This window comes from Motacilla alba, chromosome 10, assembly GCF_015832195.1.
Source record: "Motacilla alba alba isolate MOTALB_02 chromosome 10, Motacilla_alba_V1.0_pri, whole genome shotgun sequence".
Taxonomy (NCBI): domain Eukaryota; kingdom Metazoa; phylum Chordata; class Aves; order Passeriformes; family Motacillidae; genus Motacilla; species Motacilla alba.
Genome location: NC_052025.1, coordinates 7,622,151 through 7,647,341, shown reverse-complemented (window position 1 = coordinate 7,647,341; position 25,191 = coordinate 7,622,151). Strand labels below are relative to the sequence as shown.

Below are 25,191 nucleotides of genomic sequence, written 5' to 3'. Positions count from 1 at the left end.
TAAAAAACAGAGTAACTACAGCTTGTGGCAACATTAAAGAAGCCACAGCATCAACGCTATCCACTCTCTCATGGAAGATTAAGAGGACATGAATCACCCTGAAGGCTGGATAATTACATATTTACATAAGCTGTTTCAGGAGGCCTGCTCTGCATGGTTTTGCAGTTTTAGTTTCCTCATTTTTTTCTGGCATGAGAAACCTGCCCAATTCAGTTCAGCTGCAGGCTATAAACAGAATTAGGCTAATCATAATCTCCACAGAGCACAATCAAATAAAACTTCTCCTGAATATGTACATGCAATGTTTGCTGAGGACTGCAAAGTGCTAGAGCTTTAATATACTGGTCTATTCAAGTATCTGCTTCCTTAGAGTATGATGATACTCTGAAAGTTACATATGGCTCATAGTTGCCAAACACAACCAGCGAAACCTGAAAAACTTCAGGGATCGAGTTATTACCAAAAATGTTATTTGATCACTTCCTTTGCACCACTTTCCTAATGCATCCACGTAGCAGGCTGTAAGATCTATCCCATCCTTTGTGTGCCATCTTTTTCTTCCCCTGAAGAAGGGCTGCTAATCAAAAGCTAAAGCATGAAGAAAGGCAGAGAAGAAGTTGTAACTAAACTCTCCATTTAAGCAAGACGAAAACCAGAAGAAATTAGTATCACCTACTAAAGCACTACAGGTCATTAAAGCACAGAAGCAGGAAATTACCTACAACTAATTATAAATTGTTCATTATTGTGGTTAATACAGTTTCCACTGTCTTCCCTTCAATGTACTGATGTATACTTCAGCTTCCAAAATTTGTCTGAGATACAATACATACACTCTTATATGATTGAAGTCTAACATAATCACCCCCACAATTCCACAGAAAGACACCACCTTCCTTTCAAGCCCAACTCTCCCTGACTGAGCTGACAGACCATGACACAGCAATGCACCACATGGTCCTGTAATGTGATCCTCCCAGATATGCAACACTGAACAATATGAAAGTTGTTAGGTTATGAGGTTACCATAGCACAGTAGCATAAAGTGATGCCAGTTTGTGCTTTGCTTTGTATTGGCTCCATAATCTTCGGCTTTTGCTGCTCCTTTTCCACCTCACTTCCGTGCACAGATTTGGGACACTGATGCACACACAGCCCTTTGCTCCATGTGCAAAGCTGGAGCTGAGCCACAGCTGTCCTTCCCTTCTCTTGGCACTTGTCCCTGGCTGGATCACTGTTTTCTGGGAGGGAGTTATGCTATGACAGAAGCTCTATGCCTTAGGAGAATGCAAGAGACAAAACAACCTCAGACTATCCAGCACTAACTTGTGGTGCAGCGTTTATCAAGGGAATCACAATCTTCCAGACACAGGTTCTGGTCCCCTGAGCGTGTTCGGATCAGCTGGGAAGTTATTCAAGACAGAAATCCTCACACACAGCCCCCTCAAATTACTGTTTTACTAAATTTAAATTTAGTACAGCAAGATTCAAATAACATCTTTTATGAAGGCAAAGTTCCAGAGATCGGTGAAAAAAGCTCAAGAGTTCCAACTAAAAGGTTTCCCTTACATGAATCTGACAGTAGAAAAACAATTTGGTTATTTTACACTATCTCTGAAGTTTGGGGTTTTTTTTGCTTCAAAACAGATCATTTCAATAACTAGAGACAAAACTCAAGCAAAATTACTTGTAAGGCCTATAACACGATTTAGCCCCTCAATTGTATAAGAAATTATTTTAAAGGTATACAGCTGCTGAAATACATTTGCAAGTACATTTACAATATTCATATTATCCAATAGAGAGTGATACTGATGGGGAAGGAATAGCTAATGTCAACAGGGATGTCAACATGATATTATACTTGTAGAAGAGATTAACAGAACTTTTAATATTTTAGAAGCTTATGTTGTACAAGAACTGGAACTGTATTATTCACTGTTTCTTCCTTTCTCTGTACCTCTTGGATGTTATGTATGTATGATGACAAGTAACCTGTTCCCTTACTCACTCCTACCCTCCCGATCCACACCTGTGATGTCAAAATACTTTAGCTGCAGATTTATTTCTACCCTAAGCAGAGACAGATGCACTAAAAAAAAACAAACACCAACCCCCAAAACAATAATGAAAAAACCCAAAACATTAAAGCAGAAATACATAGTCAAGGACAACCTTCAATGCTGCAACCATGGACTTCTTTCTTTCTCCTGCTTCCCATAAATGAAATTCCAGTATCTATTAGAGAACCTATTCAATAAGTTTTCAGTAAAGACCAGCAGTCATACACTGGCCACCACCATTCCCCATTTTGTAACTTAATTAAAAATAATCCAAAGCCAGTTGTCATAGAAATGGTGTTGATTTTTTTTAAGCCAGCCTTTAACAAGCTGTTGATTATGGAAAGCAGGAAATGTGATCCGAGGTGGCTGAAGGCTGGTAGCAAGGCAGGGAAGAAAAGAATGCATAGACCTTTTGCTGCTTCAGCCTCTGGAGTCTCTGACCACAGCACTGATTTGATTTCATGGCTGCCCTGTACAGATAGCTGACATTACTAAATGCTACTCCAGTATCAACTTGTTAAATTTGAACCCAGACTCAGCATATCAATATACTAGGCCAGACTAACTGGAGTCAAGAGAAATATTTTGGGAGTTGTTTATTTTTAAATGAGTCACAATACACCATGATAATTAACTGGGGTATGTAATTAAATGATTGCCATAGAATCTGTTGTATTGGTCACAAAGACTAATAACAAATACAATGGTATTTATCTGTTTTATTCCAGTGAATTACTGAACTGCTGTGAAGTCAACTATGGGTTTTGCTTGGTTTGGTGAAAGAAGCTTTTACATTTTTTGATAACATGTTTTATAGAATATTTACCTATTTACTGGTTTTACATAAAAACTGAAAATAGCCATTTGAGGACTGAAAATTTACTGCACCTGATGTTTGTGTCAATCCATTGTAAACACTGCTCCTGGGAACTGAAACAAACTATTGCCAGTCCAGTGTCCTAGGAGGTTTGCTGGGAATGTTAGCTAACAGTCTAATCCTGAACTTGGATTAAAATACAGACTATCTTTCATATCAGCTGCCATTAAACACAGAGACCAGCAGTGCAAGTTGATGAGAAATGTAATTGAAGTACACGACTCAACACTTTTTTCACAATATACTTTCAAAATAACTGACACATTTTAATTAGTCTGGATCTAATCTGTTTGTGCTTTTTGTGGATTTTACCCCTCACTTTACAGTGAGATTTTGGGAAGAAGAATCACCAAACAATATATACATATACATACATACATACATACATACATACATATATATATATATATATAGTGATTACCTGTGTTCCACTGTGAGTTTTATAAAGAAGCTTAAGCATAAATCACAGTTTTCCAAGAAAGAAAGAGCATTTTTCTTTAAACTCTAACCAAAATGCACTAAAGAAGTCAGAATGTGTAGAATTATCAAGCTCTGCTCTAAGGGCAACAAAAGACTGAAAATTCCAGGCTAACACCTCCAAGGTAAGTGTCTTAATAGTTTAGAAAGAGATTGTCATAATTGTAAGGTCTTTGGCAAAAAGCCCTTTGCTTAAACAAACATATTAGTTACATGGTAGTAATGTCAAATCAGTGAGAATGAGTTCTTAAAACAATTTTAGTAACCATCAATTGCTGCACTTTTATCAGCATTCACAACTAAAAATATTCAGATCAATTCAAGTCCTCACAATGTTATTTAAACAAGGTTTAAAATCTACCTTCCATGTGGCCTATGCTTTACTAACTGCCTTATGAGTTAATAAGAGTAGGCACCTTTGCAGTTTAGCTGGACATGAATTTCATTACAAAAAAAAAGTATATTTAATATAAGCCTTCTAGACCCAAGTACTGTAATTTGAACAGCAATGTTGTTGGAAGAGGTATTAAATTACTCAGTACCGCTCAGGCTGAAATAGTAGTTGGAAGAAGGAAAAAAAGAGCGAGAGGAAACTGAAAATTCCTGTGGTTCAGGGTGTATACAGAAACAAATGGTATTTACAGTTTCTCTGCTCAAATAGGACTTATCTTTAATTCTAAATACAACAAACTGTTCTGTAAAATAAAGCCCATCTGAAATAAAACTAAAAGATCACTCATTTTTACCCATTTTATATACAAACAAGTTCAGTAACTACAATTAATTTACTGAAAAGTTAGGTGTCTATAACTACAAAATTTAATCTGAAGTTTAAATGACTCCCATGTCTCGATAACTAGACAAGAAAATCCCTCTGAGCTCATGTAAACAGCAAACTATTGTTTAAAATCTATTAAATACACTTATTTCACAGCAACACCTATTCACCTATGCTAATGTATGCCCCATATTCTAAGAAACTAATCTAAAACCCAAATGTTACAGATAATTAAAAAATTAACTTCCTAATGGTGACAATTTGACACCATTAGGAAACTCTGAAATCACTGTGTTTAAGTCTCGGTTGTAAGCTTTTACTACTTTCCAGCTAAACTTCAACCCTAAGATACCATCACATTTTTCTACAAACCACAACACTCACCTTATGGGGCCTCCACAAAGTGCTAGACATTTCCCTTTTAGAGGTTCCATATCTTTTCCTAACACCAGTTGTTTTTCCTTCATTCCCAGCTTTGAACTGTATGTGCAACTGAGACGTCCTCGCACTATGACTCTTGTATTTAAGGCTGGATAAGCAGCAAGAAACTTTTTGACGTGATCCTTCCAAGGAAACACTTCTTTGCAAAGTATGGGGAGTTTTGCTCATCTGTGCATTCGGTCTTCCTAGCTCATTTATATTAATCTGATATTCTGAATCTGTTTTTGAGGGCAGACATGCAGATGTGCTACGTTCCAGTTTTAAATGAGGGTATTTTGTACCAGAGTTCAGATTTAACTCTGGACTGCAAGAGCCATTAACCATTTCACTGCTCGATGCAAATGCTCTCTGTGTAAGATGAACTGAAACACATGAGAAGCCATCAGGTACTTCTTCACAAGTTGCCTGCTGAGGACCATTTAGAATTTGACTTTTGTCCTGTAATGATGCATTCAAATAAAGCGGTCGGATGTCTCTGACCTCACCAGAGGAGCAAACTGTTTTAGACAGTCTAAGTCCATTGACTGCTGTTGAAAGGAATCCCTTGGAAATGGTCTGATCTTCCTTTTGTGCCAGCTCACTAGGAGAAATAACTAATTTATGAGATGTTTGATAGGTGCCTCTGTGTGGTAGCTGACCTGAGCTTACTGGAGAAGCTGGAGGAGTACTGGAAGGACTCCTAGGAAAAATAACCAGTGATGAACAACGTCGCAATGGAATTTTAGTTTTCTTCCTCACTGACAAAGCATCTTGGTCAAAAGTAGTATTACTTCTGTACAGTGTTTCCTGAGATGAGTTGCTCCTGGAGGGATGACATTTGTTTCCAGTGCTTCTATATGAAGAGTCACCATGTGCAACGCTACTACAGAAAGTACTGTCACTTGTCCAAAGAGTGCCACTGCCACTGTCACTGATGATACTGTTAGTATATGAACCTCCATCACTTGTGGTACTTGCACATGATCCGTAGTCACTGCCAGCACTGCTGAACGAGCCACTGTCACTTGCTGCAATGCTGCTGAGGCTGCCTCTGCCCAGAGCAGCACTGCTCAGAAGGCTGTCATTAGATCGATGGTCAGACACAGCTCCAGCGCCACAGCTCCCTTCGTTACCAATACCAATGAATGAAGTGTCTTCACCAGCAGCCACGGCATCACCAAACCTAGAACATCCACTCTGCTTCCTAGACTGCAAGGAAATGTGCAGTGAACTGCTCTTTTTTATCTGCAGTGAAGAAATAGTTGTGCTTTTCTCTTGATTAATTACTTGTTGCACTACAGGTGCATAAGCAGCTTGTCTAGGAATTAGTTTCACTTGTGTAAAGCTAGGTGCAGAACTCTGCGATTTTTGGAAGTACATACAATTATTACTATCCAAAAAATCTTCAGAGGTTTCTGATAATGGGTCTGTGTTGCTTCTTTGGGTAGCAAAATGCAATCTTAACCGTCGTGCCATTTGTTCTCATTTCCACGCATGTTAGCAAATGAAACCCACAAAGATCCTTCAGCAGAAAGGCTACAGGCAGCTGCACAGAACCCAGAGCTGGTACACTGCAACAGTAAAAGCCCATAAAAGTTGCAGTCTTTGTCCTAATTTCTACAAGATACTAGCATTTTAAAAGAAAGTACCTCTCAAAATAAGTCAGCCATTCCTTGAACTGTAGTTTCTGGACCGTCGTTGATTGCTTGCAGTCAGAAAGCCTTCATTTAAAAAGCACTTATGTTCCAAGGACCTCAGCTGCGACACACTGGCAAACACTACTGACCTTGTTCCAATTACACCTTCTGGAATTTGCATAAATGAATTCTATAATAGGCTTCCAGAACTTCCAAGCTGCAAACAGCAATGCTGCGGCTGCACGAGCTGAGTCAATGTGTCCGTACTTTCCTCAGCAGCGTATGACTACTAATATTTTTACCCATAGGTTTAGAATTACAGGAAGTTGGTAGGAATGAAGTCCCATATAATTGAGTATCAAGTCCAGGATTGAATTTCCAAATAGTAACCATGCTAGCAAACTGCTGAGGTCTGAATTATGCACAAACTAGTGAAATAAGCCTCCTCTCCCTTAAGAAAATGTTTTTCTGCACTATTTAAATAAAACTTGAAAGCAATCTGGCATTATCTTGCAATCCACATGTTGCTAAGCAGTCGCTTTCTACAGATTTGCACATAGTAGAACCCTCTGTGCTTATTAATTCATAATTTTAAATGAGGTGCAATTGAAAAGGAGCCAAAAAAAGTTTTGCTGGTTAATAATTTGTTTTTATTTCTAGTTTGACCTTTTCTAACTACAGCTGTTAAAGGTAGAAAGAAACAAAATTATTCTTACAAATCAAACTACCTCATCTTATTTGCTGGAAGCCCAGAGTAAGGACACATTCATTACAGTTCAATGTGATTTGCAGATATGTGACCAGCTACACAAACTTTAGAACACTGAACTAAGTATGGTAATGCTTTTTCTCTGTCCAAACAGAATTACAGAAGAAAACTATTCTGTGTCATTACATGCAAACTGCCTCACAGATTCATAATGAATTATTTTTTTAATTTTCATTTTTTTTATTATAAAATGGTCAGCATGTCAAGAAGCTAATATACTGTCAATTCTTCCAAGAGCAAAGGGATTGAGAATTCCTACAAATGTTTCTGGTTCATATAATCTGTAGAGGTCCTTTGCTGGCACCTAGTGGGACTTTTGATGAAAGACAAAAGTCTTGAATCTTGCTGTTAAGTGGGATTTCTGTTGTGGATTTTGTTTTGAAAAACACCAACATTTGGCTATGAATGTACTTTTGAATACATAAGCCATATATGATGCAGTACTGAATGCTACTGCACTAACATGAAATTACTTAATGCTGCTGAAAGAGTACAAACAGAAGAGAACACTAGGCCATTTATACTTTTATAGGTCATACTACTAGGAGTTTTTTCTGCTTCATATTTATTTAACCTTTACTGTATTTTAAGCTAGAAGGCAGTAAAATTAACATTTATACCTCCTTCCCAAAAAAGAGCCAAGAATCAAATTCACAGTACCTTGTTTGCAAGCAACAAATTTGTTTTCTAATTATACTCCAGGGCTTACTTAACCTCCATTACCTGAATTCCATTATTAGAATGCAGCAATAAATGAATACTAGCTTATTCATAAAAAGCCAACAAATACAACACTTCATTTATTTCATTATAACCAACAGGACTTCTTCTAAAGTTATATGTTGGTGGGGACTGGGATGGGGAGAGAAGAGGAAAGGAAAATAACATGAGAGGTTCTTTTGGTCAGTTTCAAAAAGTTATGTTTGTACTGCAAGCAATACAGTAAAAAATACCCATAAAACCAACCAAACAAAACACAAACCAAAAACGTCAGCAAGTGACCCTAAGATATATGAGCAAAATGTAAAAAATGCATTTCTTAAGGCTGCTTCTCTCCCCAAGAACAAACATATTAGTGGCACAGTTTGTAACATGTTGGTGTGATGTGAAATGCAACCATTGGAGGTGCTGGTCTCTTTTACTAAAAGCATTACTTTCTCCCCCAGTGGATGATCTGAAATGTTTTGTTCAATTTTACTAAAAAATCCTAAGAAAACAATAAACTGACATAATTTGGTAACTTAAGGCTTAAGATTCCAGAAAAATTTCTTGTCTTGTCTCTTTTCCTTAGCTATACCTGTCTAGGTATTGCCAGCCAACTACAGCTTTCTCAGGCAATCTAAAATGGCTTTTAAAGTGTTAAATTCAATGTTTCTGAATTAGAGTTGGCATAAAAATAAAGTAAAAGTTAGTGGTTTTTAACTATACCAATAGATCCATTCAAAGCTTAATATCACTGATTTCTTCAGTATCAATAACAGATTTAGGCACTTAGTTTGCAATATACTTGAATTGTGGCAAGGTACTGTAAGACAGCAAGAGGTGTGGTCTCTTCACTGATTCATCTCCTAAATGATCTCAATGTTCTTATTGACATTTTTCTAGTGTGTTTTTAAAGACAACCATAATTAAAGACTCTGCAAACCACTCAAGCTCTTTTTCCTACCAAGGGTTTGCAAGTCAGAAGAACAAACTTGATTTCGCACTCCTTTAGCAAATCCAAGACAAGTGATTTTTTGAGAAGTTCTAAAGCTATTACAAGAAGATTTCAAAACTCTGACTACTGGCAATATAAACAATGCAGCAAGACCTGAAATTTAACCTAAACTCTGAAGAGACGTTTTGAGGCTGATATTCAAGAACACACATTTTTTAAAAACAAGCAGGTATTTCTGGCTTCCATTTATCCCTAAAAGTTAAAGGGAATAAAAGCACTTCAGAGAAAATTTTGTAAAGAGGAAATTAACCACTGGGAGGACACAAATATGAGAATATTTCCGTTTTACCAGACTGCTCACATTTAGACTTTAAACAGTCATCCAATAGGTAGATTAAAGAACACTGAAAATAACAGAAGATGAAACACCTTTTGATCATAGCTACTTAGCAAGGGCCCTCTGATTTTTGACATGTGAGGATGAATTAATAGAAGTGGGGGAGCTTGTCAACACTAAATAACAATCATAGCTAAGGCAACAATTTGTCTTACTTAAAACAACCCAAGATGTCTGGGATAAAAACAGTTTCTGAGAGCAAGCTAAGGAGAAATAGGAAGATGGGCTGTTCCATTCACCAAGTGAGATGGCAACCATGAAAAATATAGGGATCTTATTACAGAACTATAGAGTGACTGATGAGGTCATGACACTTGCATCTCTAAATATAATCATGCATGGGAAACAAAGCACCATTTCCCAGTTAATACCAACAAAATATTTAACTGGTTCCTCTCCATAAGCAAACAGATCAAACAACTTATATATTTAGATTAGAGAAAGAATGTGAAGGAGTTCTACTGGAAAACACAAAGAAAACACTGGCCTTCTCCCCCCAAAAAATCAGGAATCCTACTTTCTAATCATGCCTCGTGGCTTCCAGGTGGTGGCAGCAATGCTCTAACGAGACATGCAACGGACAGAGTACTTTGACTCATAAGGAATATGCTCTAGCCCATAATACTACATGCAGATGAATATCTAGGCATCCTGAAAAACCACATTTAACCTCCCATGTAGGGACAAGTGCTTGTGATTGCCTTTAATACTGCTTTTAAATTAATCAAAGAGACGCCATATTTTGAATACTTGGGACAGGTAATATCATCAGTTAAGTAGTAAATGGTCTGAGGACTGTGTAATGCCTATAATGAAGAAATAAACCTCCTCCTTCTTAAATCTCATTATTCTAGGCAGTTTGTACTTATATTTATACACATTTTCATTCTTCCCAACCTCAGAAGGGCAGCACCTTCACAGAAGATACAATGGTTTACTGAACACATGCATTTTAGGAAAAAATGTTTTTCAAGGCCAACACACTCCTCAAGCACAAAGCACAAAGAGATCCTTTCTTTGGAATGAAACTATGCTTGGCCTGCAAGTGCACTCAATCCCTCCCATTAGCTCCAAACTCCTGCAGAAGGGAAAGGTATCTATGGTAGTGACAAGGAACATCAGTGAAACAGATGCAAGTGTCATGACTGTACTGCTACAAGCTTACTTACAATGAAACACACAAACAAAGACAGGTAATCAGACATCGGGACACAAAATGAGAGCTTGAGTCAGAGGAGGAATTTTGATTTCACTGAGATAAAAGCACAAGCTAGCTCTATCTCACCAGTGACCTGCCATTCAGAGTGACACCTATCTACAAGAACACAATCCATTGTTCACTTCTTGAGCTTTCCAAAGAAAATGCATCTATGCTTTCTTTGATGCTACTCCTCACACACTGAAGAAGCTTCTCACACCACATCTCAATACTGCTTTGTTTGTAGGGAAAAATAAACATCCAATGCAGAGCTTTCAATATCACCAAAGAACTTGGTCCTGTCATGTGAACAACACTATGAAAGAAGAATGCTTCCATGAGTTAATGCACATTATAAGTTTACAGTAATAATGTAACTCCTTCAGAGCTTCAGGAGTGTGGTAATGTCAGATAAATAATCAGGTCTGCCTTTAGCTTTAAGTTTCATTGTAGAAATTAAGGTTGTTTGGAGTGGGTTTTTTATCCACACTGAATCCTGACGGACTTGCTTTCATTCAAGTCTTTAATACACTGCAAAATTAACACGAGAAGACCTACCAAACGGTTTTCATCAAATACTTCAAAAAGGAGTCTGTGTTTCTGAGGATTAACCTAAGAAAAAGAAGCACAGTGATAATTAACATATGTACTGAATTCCAGCACTTGTCTTCAGCAAAATCACTGTGTTTATGCAGGAGGAAAAAAATACCAAAGGTCTTGATTAAACAGCAAATTTATACCCTGCTGCCATTCTACTGTGCAATGCATTTCTACTAGAACCAATAAGCCATAACTGGTACTACCCCAAACTGTTTCTAAACTCATGCACATGCTTTTAAACATTCACAGAATAAAGAAGGCAACACCAAGACTGAAAATCTGACATTTGTCCCACAGTTAACATATTTCTAAGGAAAGCAGTTTGTGAGCCTTTTAGAACATTAATTGTAGAGTTATTTCTGAATTAGGGAAGAATTCTGAAGTGGGGAGAGTAGTGAGTAGTTTTTCCCAATGTGTAATATATCCAACATGTAATAAGGCCATAAACAAAATCACTTACTCTAAATAAGAGTTCTTCATTCCATTTTGGGTTTAAGGACTATGTGCGGAGGAATGAAAAAAAAAGAAGAGAGCATTAGTTATACTGATAATTCTGTACAAGTGTTCACAATTTTTGATGTACTACACATTTTATTCCATGTAACAATCTACTTAAGAAAAAAGTACTTTTAACCTTGTTATTGCTGGTAAAAGTCAAAGGAGTCTTGTACTGTTTAATGCAGTGCAGAATGGAGACTATTTATGCAGGTATTGTGAGCTATTGGCCATGCCATGAATGCAGAGAAGGTGCATGAGACACTTGAAAATAATTAATTTAGAGTAAGTCCCTTCAGTAATAATCACTGCCTCCCTCTCAGTTCAACACCCACATTACTTACATGCAAGCTCTTACCAAATGCCAAATCTCTGAACAATATAAACTACACAGACCTGGCACAGATGGGCCAAACACAGCATAACTCACTCAGCTAAGCTCACCTTTGAACTGTGATTATTTTAAAAAATACTACAGATAGTTTAGCTACAAAGAGAGTTTAATGTAACAATTCTCAAAATGGAAGGAAAAGCGCATGAGTGATCTCATAACATAAATCAGAGCCAGTATCTGAGCACTACAATTTGGAAGAGTGCTTTCCCTCTCATACATACAGTTCTTCATTTGTAGTTACAGTTCTTCATTTGTAGTTAAACTGAGTTAGTAGTACTGACTTTTTCCTGCATGTATTCTAGAAAAACAAGTAGTATCATGATTCAGGTGAGTGGTGCAATTTGATGTTTAAACAGAACAAACTGGGTTTGTGTTTTTAACATAAAAAGATAAAAAGTTGTACAACAAGAAAGGTTCTTATATCATTAAAGATCTCTGAAAAATCACAACTATCCAGTACTTCCATTAATGATGTAGTTTTCAATCAGTACTTACCTTATATTCCTCAGTTTTTCCTCTACCTTTCAATAAAATTTTTGAAGGGAAAATACCACAATAATGCCACAGAGAAACTGAGCAGACCGTGGAACACTCCTTTCCACACGTCCATTCACTCAAAGACATGAATTCTCGTATTTCCTACAGCTTTAACTTTTCCTCTGGAGTCTGTTGTAAAAAAACCTCAACACAATACCAGAAACCCCAAACAAACCCCACCACACCCACACAGATAAGATGACTAACCTTTCTAATAGTTTTTGTCTGAATACTGGTAAGGGCTCCATTCACTGGATCATACAATGTCACTTTCACATATGGGTCACTGGTAGGGAAAAAAACCAAACAAGTAGTATGCTGCTCTATGCCCTTTTTGGTCACCATTATCAGCAGGCAAGTTTTGAAAGGCTTAAATTAATAGCAGTTATGTAATCAGGGGGTTACAATTACTTTACAAATACCACAGACATTTGTAATTACAATCATTTCCTGCACAGTTTTAGAGATAAAACTAATATAAACACTAGTAGTGATAAAGATCATATCAGCTGTGCCATTCTGTGTATAAGTACAATTTGACTCTCTGTCCTCTTTCATAGTTATTTCAGGAGAATAGATTCAATAAATCCTCTCACATTTCAACAAGACAAGCATGAAAAACATCAGTTGTGACTGAAAAATCTTGAAGTATTAAGTATCTTAACACTTAAGAACACCTGGAATTTGAGGTACTTCCTCAAACATGCAACAATTTTACTAAATGTTCTATCATTTTGACAGAGTTTGAGTTTAACCTGAATTTTTCTGTTAATTAAGATGTCCCAATATTACTGCTTAAAATGTCCTACTGCCTTTTCCTTTCCTGTGGGACTAAAACCCAACATATTATATGAATATCTACTTTTCATGAACAATCAAAACACTCAATTGCTCAGAGTAGTAACAAAAGGTGACCAAGACTGTCTGCCACACAGTAAAAGAGCACATGGTTTTCACATACTTAAGTTATGATGAGAAAAACTGATCTATTTTTGCTTGAAGTAAAAAAAAAAAAAAATTGAACGTGAACAAAAATTTAAGGCAGACTGCCTAGCTTATTTCACAAGAGAATTTTTTCTATTGCTAAACTGATGTCACACACACATTTTGTGCTAAAATAACAACATTCCTGCACATATGCCAAAGCGGCTGACAGCAGAACTTGTACTAAACCCATCAATACTTTTCTAGACCCTTTGGTACAAAGGCCAGAAGCACAAGTGGCTTTAGCACAAAATGCATTCTGCCACTTGCCAACTCTAAAAGATCCTAAAAGCATTTCAATTACCAACTCACAAGTCTGATCATTCCTTTGCTAAATTTTAAGCCACTGCACATAATTTGAGCTGAAACAGTCTTATAGCCACCAGTGTTTAGTACTGTGCTCATTCCAAATCTTTCAAGCACAGATGAGAACTCTGAGTACAATTAAATTCTGCTTATTTTAACTGTAGTTATTTTAGCTGCAGCCTACCTGAAGTGAAGCACAGTCACAGATCTGTCCTCCATGGCAGAGCTACTTTATCATGCAGAGAATAAAACATTCCTCTACTTTGTTTTGCCAACACTTAAGATCTGTCCAAGCCACTCTTGGACATGAAAGCAGATATCTTTATATTTATATAGTCTCTAATAGTTTTATAAAGTTGCCAGTTGAAGGAGTTCAGATCCTTTTTTCAAGAGGCACAGAAGAATTTACTGAGAACTAAAGAGCTGTAGAAGGAAAATAAAGAAGCAGCTGTCCCTTAATACATTAACAACATATTCTTACCTGGCTCCTAAGATATCCTTCTTGGCCAGGCCAATTCCAGCTATGACCTTCACTCGGACAATTCGCGTGTTCTCCTTAAAAACAAAGTAACATTCAAGAGGCATTCCAATTTCTTTTTCAGGTATATTTTCAATTAATAAAGCTAAAAGAAATTATGGGCATAATTTTGAATTCACACTGAAAATTACAGACTAAATGATGCAGTTACTCTGTCTGACACAAATAGCCCTATCAGTAACATTCAGAGAAATCTGCATGGACCACAGAAGTTTTCACCTAATGGTATCTTGGCATGCATCAGAGGGAGGGAAATAGACTCTGACGATATCCATTTCCTTGGAAGAATGAAAAGGGTATCAAATTTATCAAAATAGATTTATAAAGCAGTAATAAACTCTGGAAAGAAATGTAAGAACAAAAAAAATTCTTGCATCTATTTTTAGTAAACAGCACAGAGAGGTCATACTTAAAATATCAAGATTACTGATATGACCTGCCAGCAGGGTATGAGTTTCTTAAGAAACAAAAAAAATATTCTAATTACACATCACACAAATTAGCTTCACAGGAGTGACATAAGTAATTGCACTTCTCTTGTTAATTAATACAGCTTCACAGTCCTACATGGCTCATCTGATAAGGAACTGAATTCAAGAGGGGAGAAAAAAAATTCCCAACAGCTGTGACTGTATCAGAGAAGGAAGACAAATGATTATTGTTTCTCTGGAAAGCAAAAAGCTTTCCAGATGAAGGGCTGTTTGTAGGAGATGGTGGGCCAGAGACACTTGTGAGGAAAGCTGATCCAATCTAGGTTAAGGAGTTAAACAGATACAAGAGCAATGGGTGAAGCAGTAGATGTTCTCCCTGGGGCCTTTCTGAATTCCACATACTATTGAAAGTGCTTTCTAAAGGAGACTCCTAGCAAGCACTACGAATGCTTTATCATTGGTCTCCTATATAACCACAGGGCTCGACTCCCTAACCAACCCCAAGCGGAATGGTTCTTAGAGCTAGTGGAGAAAACTGCATCCTAATACTGAGTCAGGAACTACTGGCTAAAAATGTACAACTGAGAACAGACCACTAAATACAAATAAAATAATAAAAAAGTAAGCAAGTTTCTCCCACCCGCTACAGTTAGAGGTGATTGCCTGGGAACTGAGATGAACATCTACAATGTCCACCCACTGACAAAACAATCAATTGTCCAAGTCAATTCCAGCCAAGTCACAAGTCTATCTTCAGCCCTCACCTCAAAGGAAATTGTCTCCTACTAGAAACTCTAAGAGTTCAGGAAAGGAAGACCAACAGACAACTCCTCCCAGCACTGACCAATAAGCTTTCAAAACCCTTAGTCATGACCAGGCTTTTAAGGTACATAACATTATCATGTGTTTTATGACAACAACAGAACTGACCCAATTAAAGAAAACATAAATAAAAAACTATGTCGGCATCAAATTAAGAAGAGTTATTTATTAACATTTTTATATCTAACAAATATCCTAACATATCCACCCATCTAAAACATTCTAAAACAATGTCCAATTTATCTTCTACCAATTACTTGGCTTCAGTCACATTCAACATCAGTGAGTTTCTGTGACGATTCAAGAGTCCTGTGTGTGCCTTTCTCCTTTCCCTGAGCGCCTCTGCACCGCACCCAGAGCACCCTGACCACCCTTCCAACAGGAGGATGGTCCTCAGTCACAGCCCATGGGACCCAACTGACAGTAATCAGCTGGACAAACAACCCCACTTTCTCCTTTCAGAAGAAGACCGAGAGCCGATGCTGATGAGGGAAACACAGCCCTAAAAGACAAATAGGTTTTCTTGTCTCTGCATTCAGTTGCTTAGACCACGAGATTTGCTCCGTTATTCAAGCATGAGAAAAGCAAAGACAATTAGATGCTTTTGGGCACAGGCATCCCAGAGTCAGGCTTAATAGTGCATCAGTGTAGTCCACACAGGGGAGATCCCAGAATAGGATCCATGCTCCTGAGATTTTAAAGTTGGCTTAATCACATGGTTTGTTTACTTGTATCATAATAGAGATATGAAAGCTATTTTACAGAAAGACAAAATGCTTTGCACATAGCCTCAGGAAACCAGAAGCCATAAACCCAATGCTGGCATGCTGAAGGTTGATTGAAACATGCCTTGCTGAAAGAAAGGTTATTATTATTTATTTGGGGTCAGTGCCAAACTAGGACAGCTACAGCATTTTAGTTAGCTGAGCAGAACAACTAACCAAACCACCGTGAAGGTATGAAAAGGTATGCCCCACAGAAATACCTTTTCTAGATTAACAGAAACAGTTTAAAAAAATTCCAGAATTGTTCACAACAATCTTCCCAACAGATCTCCATTTTCACTTTCACTTTTTCAACTAACCACTCTCACTGCCAAAAGCCACCACACCCCTTTTTGGTTTTTTTAAATTGATAGGAAGAAGTGGACCCTTCAGTGTCACCTTTCTCAAGCTACAGCGACTAGAAGCTCCAGGAAAAAACCCATGCTAACATGCGAGGGCAATACATCATTGCAACATACGAGGTTCCCCATTCTCTGGTCAGGCCAGTGTGCAATGAACATCAGGGGGAATTCAGACAGCTTGATCTAAACCCAGGCAGAAGGGCCTGACACTGGAAGGAGCCATTATGCCATGACCCTGCACATCCTGAAGAGACAAAGCCTGCCGACAGGATACCGGGCAGCGCTGTGACCCTACCCCCCTTTCCTCTTCACTCACTGATGGCAGACTTACCAAGCAACTGCTGCCACAGCTCAAAAAAGCTGCCACAAGCACGCTCATCCCACAAAGCAGTGAACAGCCAAAGAACTCCAGGACCTTTTGAAGCTCATTTCATGCAGACAAAAATTAGGCCATGCAAGCTCTGCATGGAGACAAAGCATCAGATACTTGATTCTGGCACCCACCGGGAACAGATTCAAAATCAAAATTTCATGGTTTGAAAGGCAATTTTGAACCTCATCCTCTTCATTCACCTTTGCTCAGGAGATCCTTATTTGTCTCCTTCATAGCCACATACAAGAAACTGTGGATCAGTAACTCCTGTAGATCCACAGGCATCTGCAACACGAGTGTTTTTGTAGTCCAAAAAATACCCAGGCTGCAGCCTGTACCTTTACTCCTCCATATTGACTATGGACACTCTCAAGCTTGCCTTGCCACTCTTTTACACCACTGCCGTGCTTCAAGTGGTTCTGGGGGCAGAGGAGGGGACAGGGACCTAGCCAGTAAGCAGGAACACACCAGCAATGCCTAGCAGCACTGCAGTTTATCTAAGAGACTGCTCTCTCAGACCAGTTTATCTCCTCAAGAGTCTCCTCCTGGATATAAATGTCTACCCAAGCTTCTGCAGTCTGACATTAACCTGAATGGGTCAAACTGAATTTATTCTGTCTGTACAGCTAAAGAAACTGAGCATCCTCTGCTGCTTTGCACACACAGGGAGTTGTCCAGTTTTAGTGCCCGCGTGCCCAGCTCTCTGTAACACAGACATGCACACAACAGCTCATCAAAGGCAGCAGCTCTGGGCACAGCCTTGCACAGGGATTGTTTGTACAGATGGAACAAGGACGCTCAGCTTCTTTTGACAACTTCTGACTGCCAGCCATTCCAGAGGCTGGAGGCAGAAAAACAAAACCAAAAAAATACAATAATGTCAAAACTGAACTGTTAAGCTGTTCCCTCCGAGAATGTAAGTAACCCAATATGAATCAGGTAAAAACAGCTAATAGAAATAGAAAAAAAAAATTGTTAAAACTACTGAATCTGCCAGGGAGTGGCTGCACACAATCTGTATCAGTTAGGCTGCTCCCAACAAATTAAAACTTAAATTGTTTTTAGGGGTTACATAGTATTTTAAAGCTATGGGGAAGGGGAATAAGGCTAAGACATATTACAGAGACCAAACTATTCAAAACGTCTTGGTCTGATTAAGTGAGACAAAACATCCTTTTCCGAGCTGAGTCAGCAAGATAGTTATCTTATTATCAACTTCCAGCTTTTAGCATTGCTTTTAGCATTACTTAATTGTTAATCATATTAGTATATTCTATAGTACATGTTCAATATGCTAGTCAAAATAGCTGGACTACTAAACCACACCCTTTTCACCGGCTCTAATAATTAATCTATTTACTAACAGATACTGTGTAACAAGGGATGAAATAAAAGGTTTCTGAGCCAGTATGTTGACAATCAGTAACTTAAAGCTTTAAAGGCAATGCTTTCCAGCTTGTGATTCTTGGAACAGATAAAACAGAAATCCTTTTTATGTATGCCTTAAAATAGTTGTAAAATGTGTTCTCAGAGTAGCAAAGCAAGTGGCAAACTAATAAAGTGGCACTTGCAGAAGAAGACAGTTTCATTCCACAAAAGTCACTATGAAATTACCTATGTTCAATGAATACACATTAGGATAAGGCATTCTTGAACTGTTCATTTTGGACACGAAAACAGCACTTGGAAAGAAATTTCAACCTTATAAGCAGTTTAAAACTTGTTCATAACCTTAAGACTTGCATGGTCTTGCCTGGCTTACAGTCGTTTACAGTCAATAATCACAAAGGACAGATATTAACAAACTGTTCATTCTCACCTCATCCTTTCCAAATTCACATGACAGGAAAATAACACCAAAGACAACTGGGACAATGAGTCCTGCCTTAGTGATAGAAGCCCAATAGACAGCAGGAAGAAAGGGTGAGAAAAAAGACACAGATCAAGAAATGGTGACATGTTGATGACAATAGCCAAAGTCAGGATGGTTAATTTAATGTAAAACATAAAATGGTAGTATCTGCTGGACTACTAGATAGTTTTTTTTGAGGAAGCCAATACAAAAATGACTGAGTAGTCTAACAGAACACTTGGTAGTAAACAATTCCTCTGGGCAATAACATCCTGTTATTCTTTTGTTCCTGTTAGATAGGTCAAGAATCAACTACCACTGAAGCCAAGATAAGAGCACCAAAGCTTATTACAACAATAAAACAGTAGAGCAGCATCAGCTTTAAAGATTCTGGCAATATCAGGAACTATATATTAAAGCTTTCTTAAAATTCATATCATGACTGCATATAGTACTCATTTGAAAGAAAGCATTTCCCAAAGAATGGGGAGCCTCAGGTGGAGAAAAGTACTTTCTGCAATAATCAGACCTCTCAAGTGAGGCAGCCATACATGTTATGTGACATCCAAATGATAGCAAGTCCTTTTTAGCATCATCACTTCATTTCACCAGGAGATGGAAAACGGGAAGGAGACTTTCCCATCTGACCATTGCTTCACAACCTAGAGAGCACCGTCCCCTCTACAGTACCCAAGAGAGCTGAACCATTTTTCTTGAAAGAAATTATTTCAAAACAAGCAAAGTTTTAGATTCACAAAGATTCCTATTACAAAACTACATTATTTGACCTTTTAAACATAATAAAAGACATTAACTTCCTCCTGCCAGTTACAGATCAGTGTCAATAATTCACTAGAAGAATTTAATTGTACCATGTGAGCATGTTGTGCTCACAAATACAAAAGTTTCATCCATCAAGAAATGCTGGCTGTTACTACAGACTGTATTTAACAGCTGCATTTGGCTACAAATCAAGTAAGAGATTCAAGACAACAGAAGTCCACTAATGGAGTTACCAACTTGTCAACAGAATTTAAAAAGTGAAAAACCCCCCAACCAAACACTTATTCACTATGTGCAACCTAGTATCCATAACAGTCCCACTCAGTGTTTATTACTTCAGTGTAAAGGAAAGGCTTTAAAAAAAAACAACACGAAACAAACAGAGGGACGTAAAATAGCTTCTGGAAACCACCAGATCTACACAAATTACACTGCTGATCAAAGAAATGCAAGCAAACTCCAAACAAAATCAGGAAACCTCTCAAGACTACCAGCCATCAAGCTTCACTACTTCGACATGAGTCTCAACTAATCCAGATACGTTGGATTCTAGGCCATGCCTTTCAATGGTAAAGTCCTTCACAGCCTAGAAAAAACTGGGAGCCCTTCTAAAGTCCAGAGACATGAATGTCTATTTTTTCTGTCGGAGAGCCTGTGTAAGAACAGTCAGATACAGCATACACCTTGTACAGAGGCACTGGGGAGACCACAGGCTTTGAACAGGAACGGAAGCGCTGGGCTGCACCTGCTCAGGCACAAAGAAGCCAAACAACATTACTGGTTTTGTCAGAGGCAATCCAAAAGAAGATTAGTCCATGCCAGTCCCTGAAGTCATGTCTGAAATGTTTCTACTCATCAGCATCACCTTCAAAAGACAGCAATATGAGAAGAGTTGTGGGGTAAGGCGTGCAGAAGCTGAGAAGACAAACCATGTATCCTACACATTCAGTTCACCAACTACAAGCTAAATAACCATAAACAACCTACTCCAGCAGCAGACTCTAAAGGAACATAATAATATATCTAAAGCTTTCCAGAATGAAATACCATGAGAAATCTTAAGCAACCTGCAGTAAACAAGAACGTTCTTCTACACAGGACAGTTCTCAAGTGACTGAGCAAGCTGAAATGGCAAATGCCTGCACGTAGGAAGTGTATTTTTGCCTGTGAGAAGTTCCCATTTCTAGTTCCATCCCTGAAAGCAACCCCACATAATAGAAACAAAAGATCTAAAAACCTACCTAACTTAGAATGTTATCTGGGCAACATAAAAAGAGCTAAACAAAATAAGAAGTCTTTTGATTCAGGCTGGGAGTGTAGGAACTCTGACACACAGATATCTGTACATTAAACTGTGAAAGACATGTATATAGACAATCAGTATTGTTTTACTGAATGCCATTCCAAAGCCCTACAGTGCAAGCAGGTATTATAACAGAAAACAGAAATAGTTACCAGACAACTCTCTAAAAATCATATTTTTAACACAGCAAACCACTGAAAAAAAATTAATTCCTTCTGCAACCAGAGAAATAACAGTGCATTAGCTATCAACAATTCTTCCTTCAGTCTTTGAAGGAGCATTCCACAATGACTGTTAGAAAACATTGTATTTAGTACTGCAGTCAATTGTCACAAAAATACAGTAAATGGAAGTGAATACCTCGTTAGAAACACTTGATCAAAGTGATTAACCTACAGAAATCCAAATCTTAACAACTTGAACGTTTTGTATGAGAAAGCCCCTGTTCCAAAACCCTGCCGTGACAAAGAGGAGCAGCAGCAGCTGTGCCAGTCTGCTCTGTGGGTGTGAACCAACCCGTCCCCTGCACTCAAAGGAAGCTGTACCCGAGCACGGCAGGAGCGGGCAGGGCTCCCACAGCACGGGCCACGCCCGAGTCTGCAGCAGGGAGCGCTCCCCGCGGATGGCTCCGAGGAACCTGCAGCCAACAGGAGTCTGACCTGCTGGGAAGAAGGAAGTACATTTTATCACATTCCTTTCTCCTCTAAAAAAAGTTACTAGGATGATAAAAAGCAACATGTTATTCTTATTTCCATCCCATTTGAGATCTACTTTTCTACTGCTAAGACCTTGCTCTGAATACAGAGCTATTGTTTTCTCCACGTTGACCTTACTAGTGCTCATTATTTCAATACTCAACTAAGCCATAAGTCCTGTAGGTGACAGGATACTTTTACAGAAGAAAAACTGAGCCAGAGAAATTAAGGAAAACTGCACCTGCTAGATTCAGGCACTGCAACTCGGATACCTACATACAGCATATACATGAACCCACTGCATACACAAAAACCTCAATTACACATTCTTTTTTATCCCAGCTTGTTTTTGTGTCAGCAACATCATATTAGCAATCCTTTATTGAGTCCAAGTGATTAATACACCATTAACAAAGAAATCTGTTGTAAATGCCTAACCCGAGCTGTGATGGAATCCACACTAATACTGCATTTAACTGCCCCAACAACTACACCAACTTCTCCTCACCTGCCTTCCTGAACAGCAATTTATTTATAATTGTTATATTTACCATAGGATCATACCCAAAAGCTGCAACAAGAGGTTTTGCAGATAACATTATTTTCTTTTATTAGACAATTCTGATTTACACCATCTTGCAGAGCAGGTCCCAGAGCAGCCCTGGGAAAGCAGCAGTGTGCAGACAGACTGTGACAAGACTGCAAAACAACGTGGGGGGACAACAGAAAAGTCCTTGATGATACTTTCAATACGACTTGTGTTTCTGACCATGTTTTTCTTGTGATTCTGTGTATACAATCTTCCAGACTTAAACTCTGTGAAGACAGAAGACCATCCAAGGAGGGAGAACTCTATTTTCCATTCTTGTATCCTAGGCAAGAGCAGCTAGCAGAGCAGTTTTCTTGTAACCATAAGATAATTTGTTTTGTCATTTGTGCATGCAGCATCTCACATGCAAACTATGGAGATAACTGAGCAAGTTCTTTACACACAAATCAGTATGCACCCACTGAATATTAAAGTCTCTGAGCATAAACAAACTGCACTTTTCACATTATGTCACTTGAAAAAGTTTGGCTAAGCTTTTGAATTACAGATGTTAGATCTAATGGATTTTTACATGCTTTTTCCCCCTTTCCCCAGTTCCAAAGGAACTTATTTATGCTCAAAAAGATCGAGGAAAGATCAGAATTGTTAAATTCTAAGCAGATTTCAAAATATTTTCATCATAGCAATGGAGGCTACAAAGCAGCTAAACCGAACAAAGCTTAACAATGTTAAAATAGAGAGCCTAAGGCATGGAATCTTTTAGTACAACTACATAGCCTCAGAAAGTTACTAGCAAATGAAAACAGGATCTTGCAATAGGAAGTGTTATGCAACCCTTGCAGTATGGAGCGCTAATTTTGTATTAGAAATCCTATGTAATCCAAATACTATGATGAAGAAAGAAAGTCATTCAAGAGCTTTATAGTTACTTCTCCAGAAATAAAGCACAACTTGAGAAAGAGACTTAAGCTAACAAGAAAAGGAATAGTATTTTAGAGCTTTAACAAACCGAATTCCTATTATGGATGCAACAAGTATGCCTTGACACAGAGATCATCACTGCCTGAACACAAAAAAGAGCTGATTAAAGACAATCTCGGTAAAGTATCCTGTTGGCTCAAAAACAAAATTACTGACATTTCACACAGGTCACCAAACAGCTTTCAGAGATACTGCTTTTGGTCTTCCTGTATCTGCAATTTAAAAACAAAAATTAAAAAAAAATCCTGACTTTCCTTCTTCTTGATAAAGCTGACTATTCCATAATATTGCAGCCCACGCACAAGCCTCTGTTACAACGAAACAGCCACCCCCACCTGTCTGCCACTTACACCCAGTAACAGGTACACCAGCCCCAGCCACCTTCCAAAAGATCCACGTGCTCAGGAACTACGACCTGAGGACAGAGGCCACGGCAGGAGTCACTTTCAGTCACCCACGGGTTTATTGCAAAAAAGACTGACACGCAGACAGGTTTCCACACTCCCGCTAACGGCAGTGCTGGGATGAGCCCCATCGCTCAGGCACCGCTCCACCATTTGCACCGCTCTAATCCACGCACCGCTCCTGTCACGCCGCCTGTGACAAAGCCCGGAACAAAGACGCGATTCCTCGGTACCGGGAAGAGAGCGGAGGGAGAAGAAATCCCGCTTCACTCCGTCACGAGGAAGTTGCGAGCGCACGCGGATCCCTCCGTCCATAGAGGAGGCTCCACAGCTTCCAATGGGCGAAGGCAGGAATGCCGGTGCTAGACGGCACGGCAGCCGCCACCTTACGGCGGGCCGCGGCGCAGGGCAGCCGGCACCGGGGCGCCGATCCCGCCGGAACCCCCCTCATCGCCTCACCCCGCTCCCCCGCCCCGCGCCACACCGCAGCAGGTCCGCAGGGAATAGCCGCCGCGCAGGGCGTTCAGCCCCGCGGAGAAGCCGCCGCCCGGCTCCGCGGAGAGGGCAGCGGGGGGCGGCCCGGGGCCTCGCTCACCTCCTCGCCCGGCAGCCCGAGCACCTCCGCAGGAGACGCCGCCATGGCCGCACGGCGCGCGCCCCCCGCCGCCGTGTTTACCTACGCCCCGCCCTGGGCCCCGCCCCGCCCCCGCCCCGGCTCCGCCCCGCTACTCTCCCCATCGTCTGATTGGTGTGCGGAGCCTCGGCCCCGCCCACCCGGGTGCAGGCGACGCCTTTCGATTGGCTACCGCTCCGCGCCCCGCCTGGAGACACGCGCCGCGTGGGCAGCCTGAGGGGGCGCGCGGCCGCCGCCCTCAGCCCCAGCGCCCCTCAGGCGCCGCGCCGTGCTCCGCCCTGCCCTCCTCGGCAGCCCTACCCAGGGCCGCGGCGGGATAACGGCGCCTTTCTAAAATGTTTCCTAGTGGTTTACGCTGTCGAAGTCTTTCTTCACAGAATCGCAGAATCGATTATATTTAGAAAGACCCCTGTTCATCGGGTACAACATACGACGGAACACCATCGTGTCAGCTAGACCATGGCACCAAGTGATCAGTCTTTTCTTAAATACCTCCAGGGACGGTGACTCTACCAACCTCTCTGGGCAGTATCTAATCACCCTTTTTATGAAGAAATTCTTCCGAGTGTCTAACTTAAACCTCTCCTACTGCAGCTTGAGATTATTTTTGCACCTCTGAGGGCCAGACCCAAGCTATGGAGCTCTTGCCTAACCCCTCGTACTCGAGGAACATGAAATTGCAAAAATTTAGGGAAAAGTGAGAGGAAAAAAGGACTTTTCCCGCCAGGATGAGGCAGTGCTGCCTTCCAGGGTGCTCTGAGGAGGAAGGAAGTCCCAGCTGTGTGAGGAGATGACCTGACATAACATCCAAGCGAGGAGAATGCCAGAGAACAGAAAAAAAAAAAAAAAGTCTGAAATCAAAACAACGATGTTGTCAAGACTTTTCTCGAGAAAAAAATCTGCTTGCCCCCCATGCCCCATGCAAGCCTTTGAATCAATCCCTCAGGAATCCCTCCCTGACCACCCACCCTTCCAGCAGGCAGAGAACAACAGCAAGAGCTGTGCTAAAAAAGCTGTAAATAGAGTGGTTTATTCTGAGCTTTGTATCCATGAGCCTTTCTACAAGCCTAGGCCAAGCTCCTCCAGGCACTGCACAGTTTGGGAGTGCAG

The 25,191-nt window shown here is 39.7% G+C and overlaps 1 protein-coding gene across 7 annotated transcripts in view; it reads right to left on the bottom strand.

Annotated features, from left to right (window-relative positions):
* Positions 1-24,133, bottom strand: part of NEDD4 (NEDD4 E3 ubiquitin protein ligase) — a 51,163-nt gene extending 27,030 nt beyond the window's left edge. For 2 of the 7 annotated variants that reach the window (XM_038146858.1, XM_038146859.1), the window contains exon 1: positions 4,580-10,825. In XM_038146858.1, coding sequence (XP_038002786.1) covers positions 4,580-6,091 — 1,512 coding nt within the window. In that variant the 5' untranslated portion in view covers positions 6,092-10,825. The other 5 variants (XM_038146861.1, XM_038146864.1, XM_038146860.1 and 2 more) reach the window with 5 other exon arrangements.
* Positions 24,134-25,191: the final 1,058 nt, after the last annotated feature.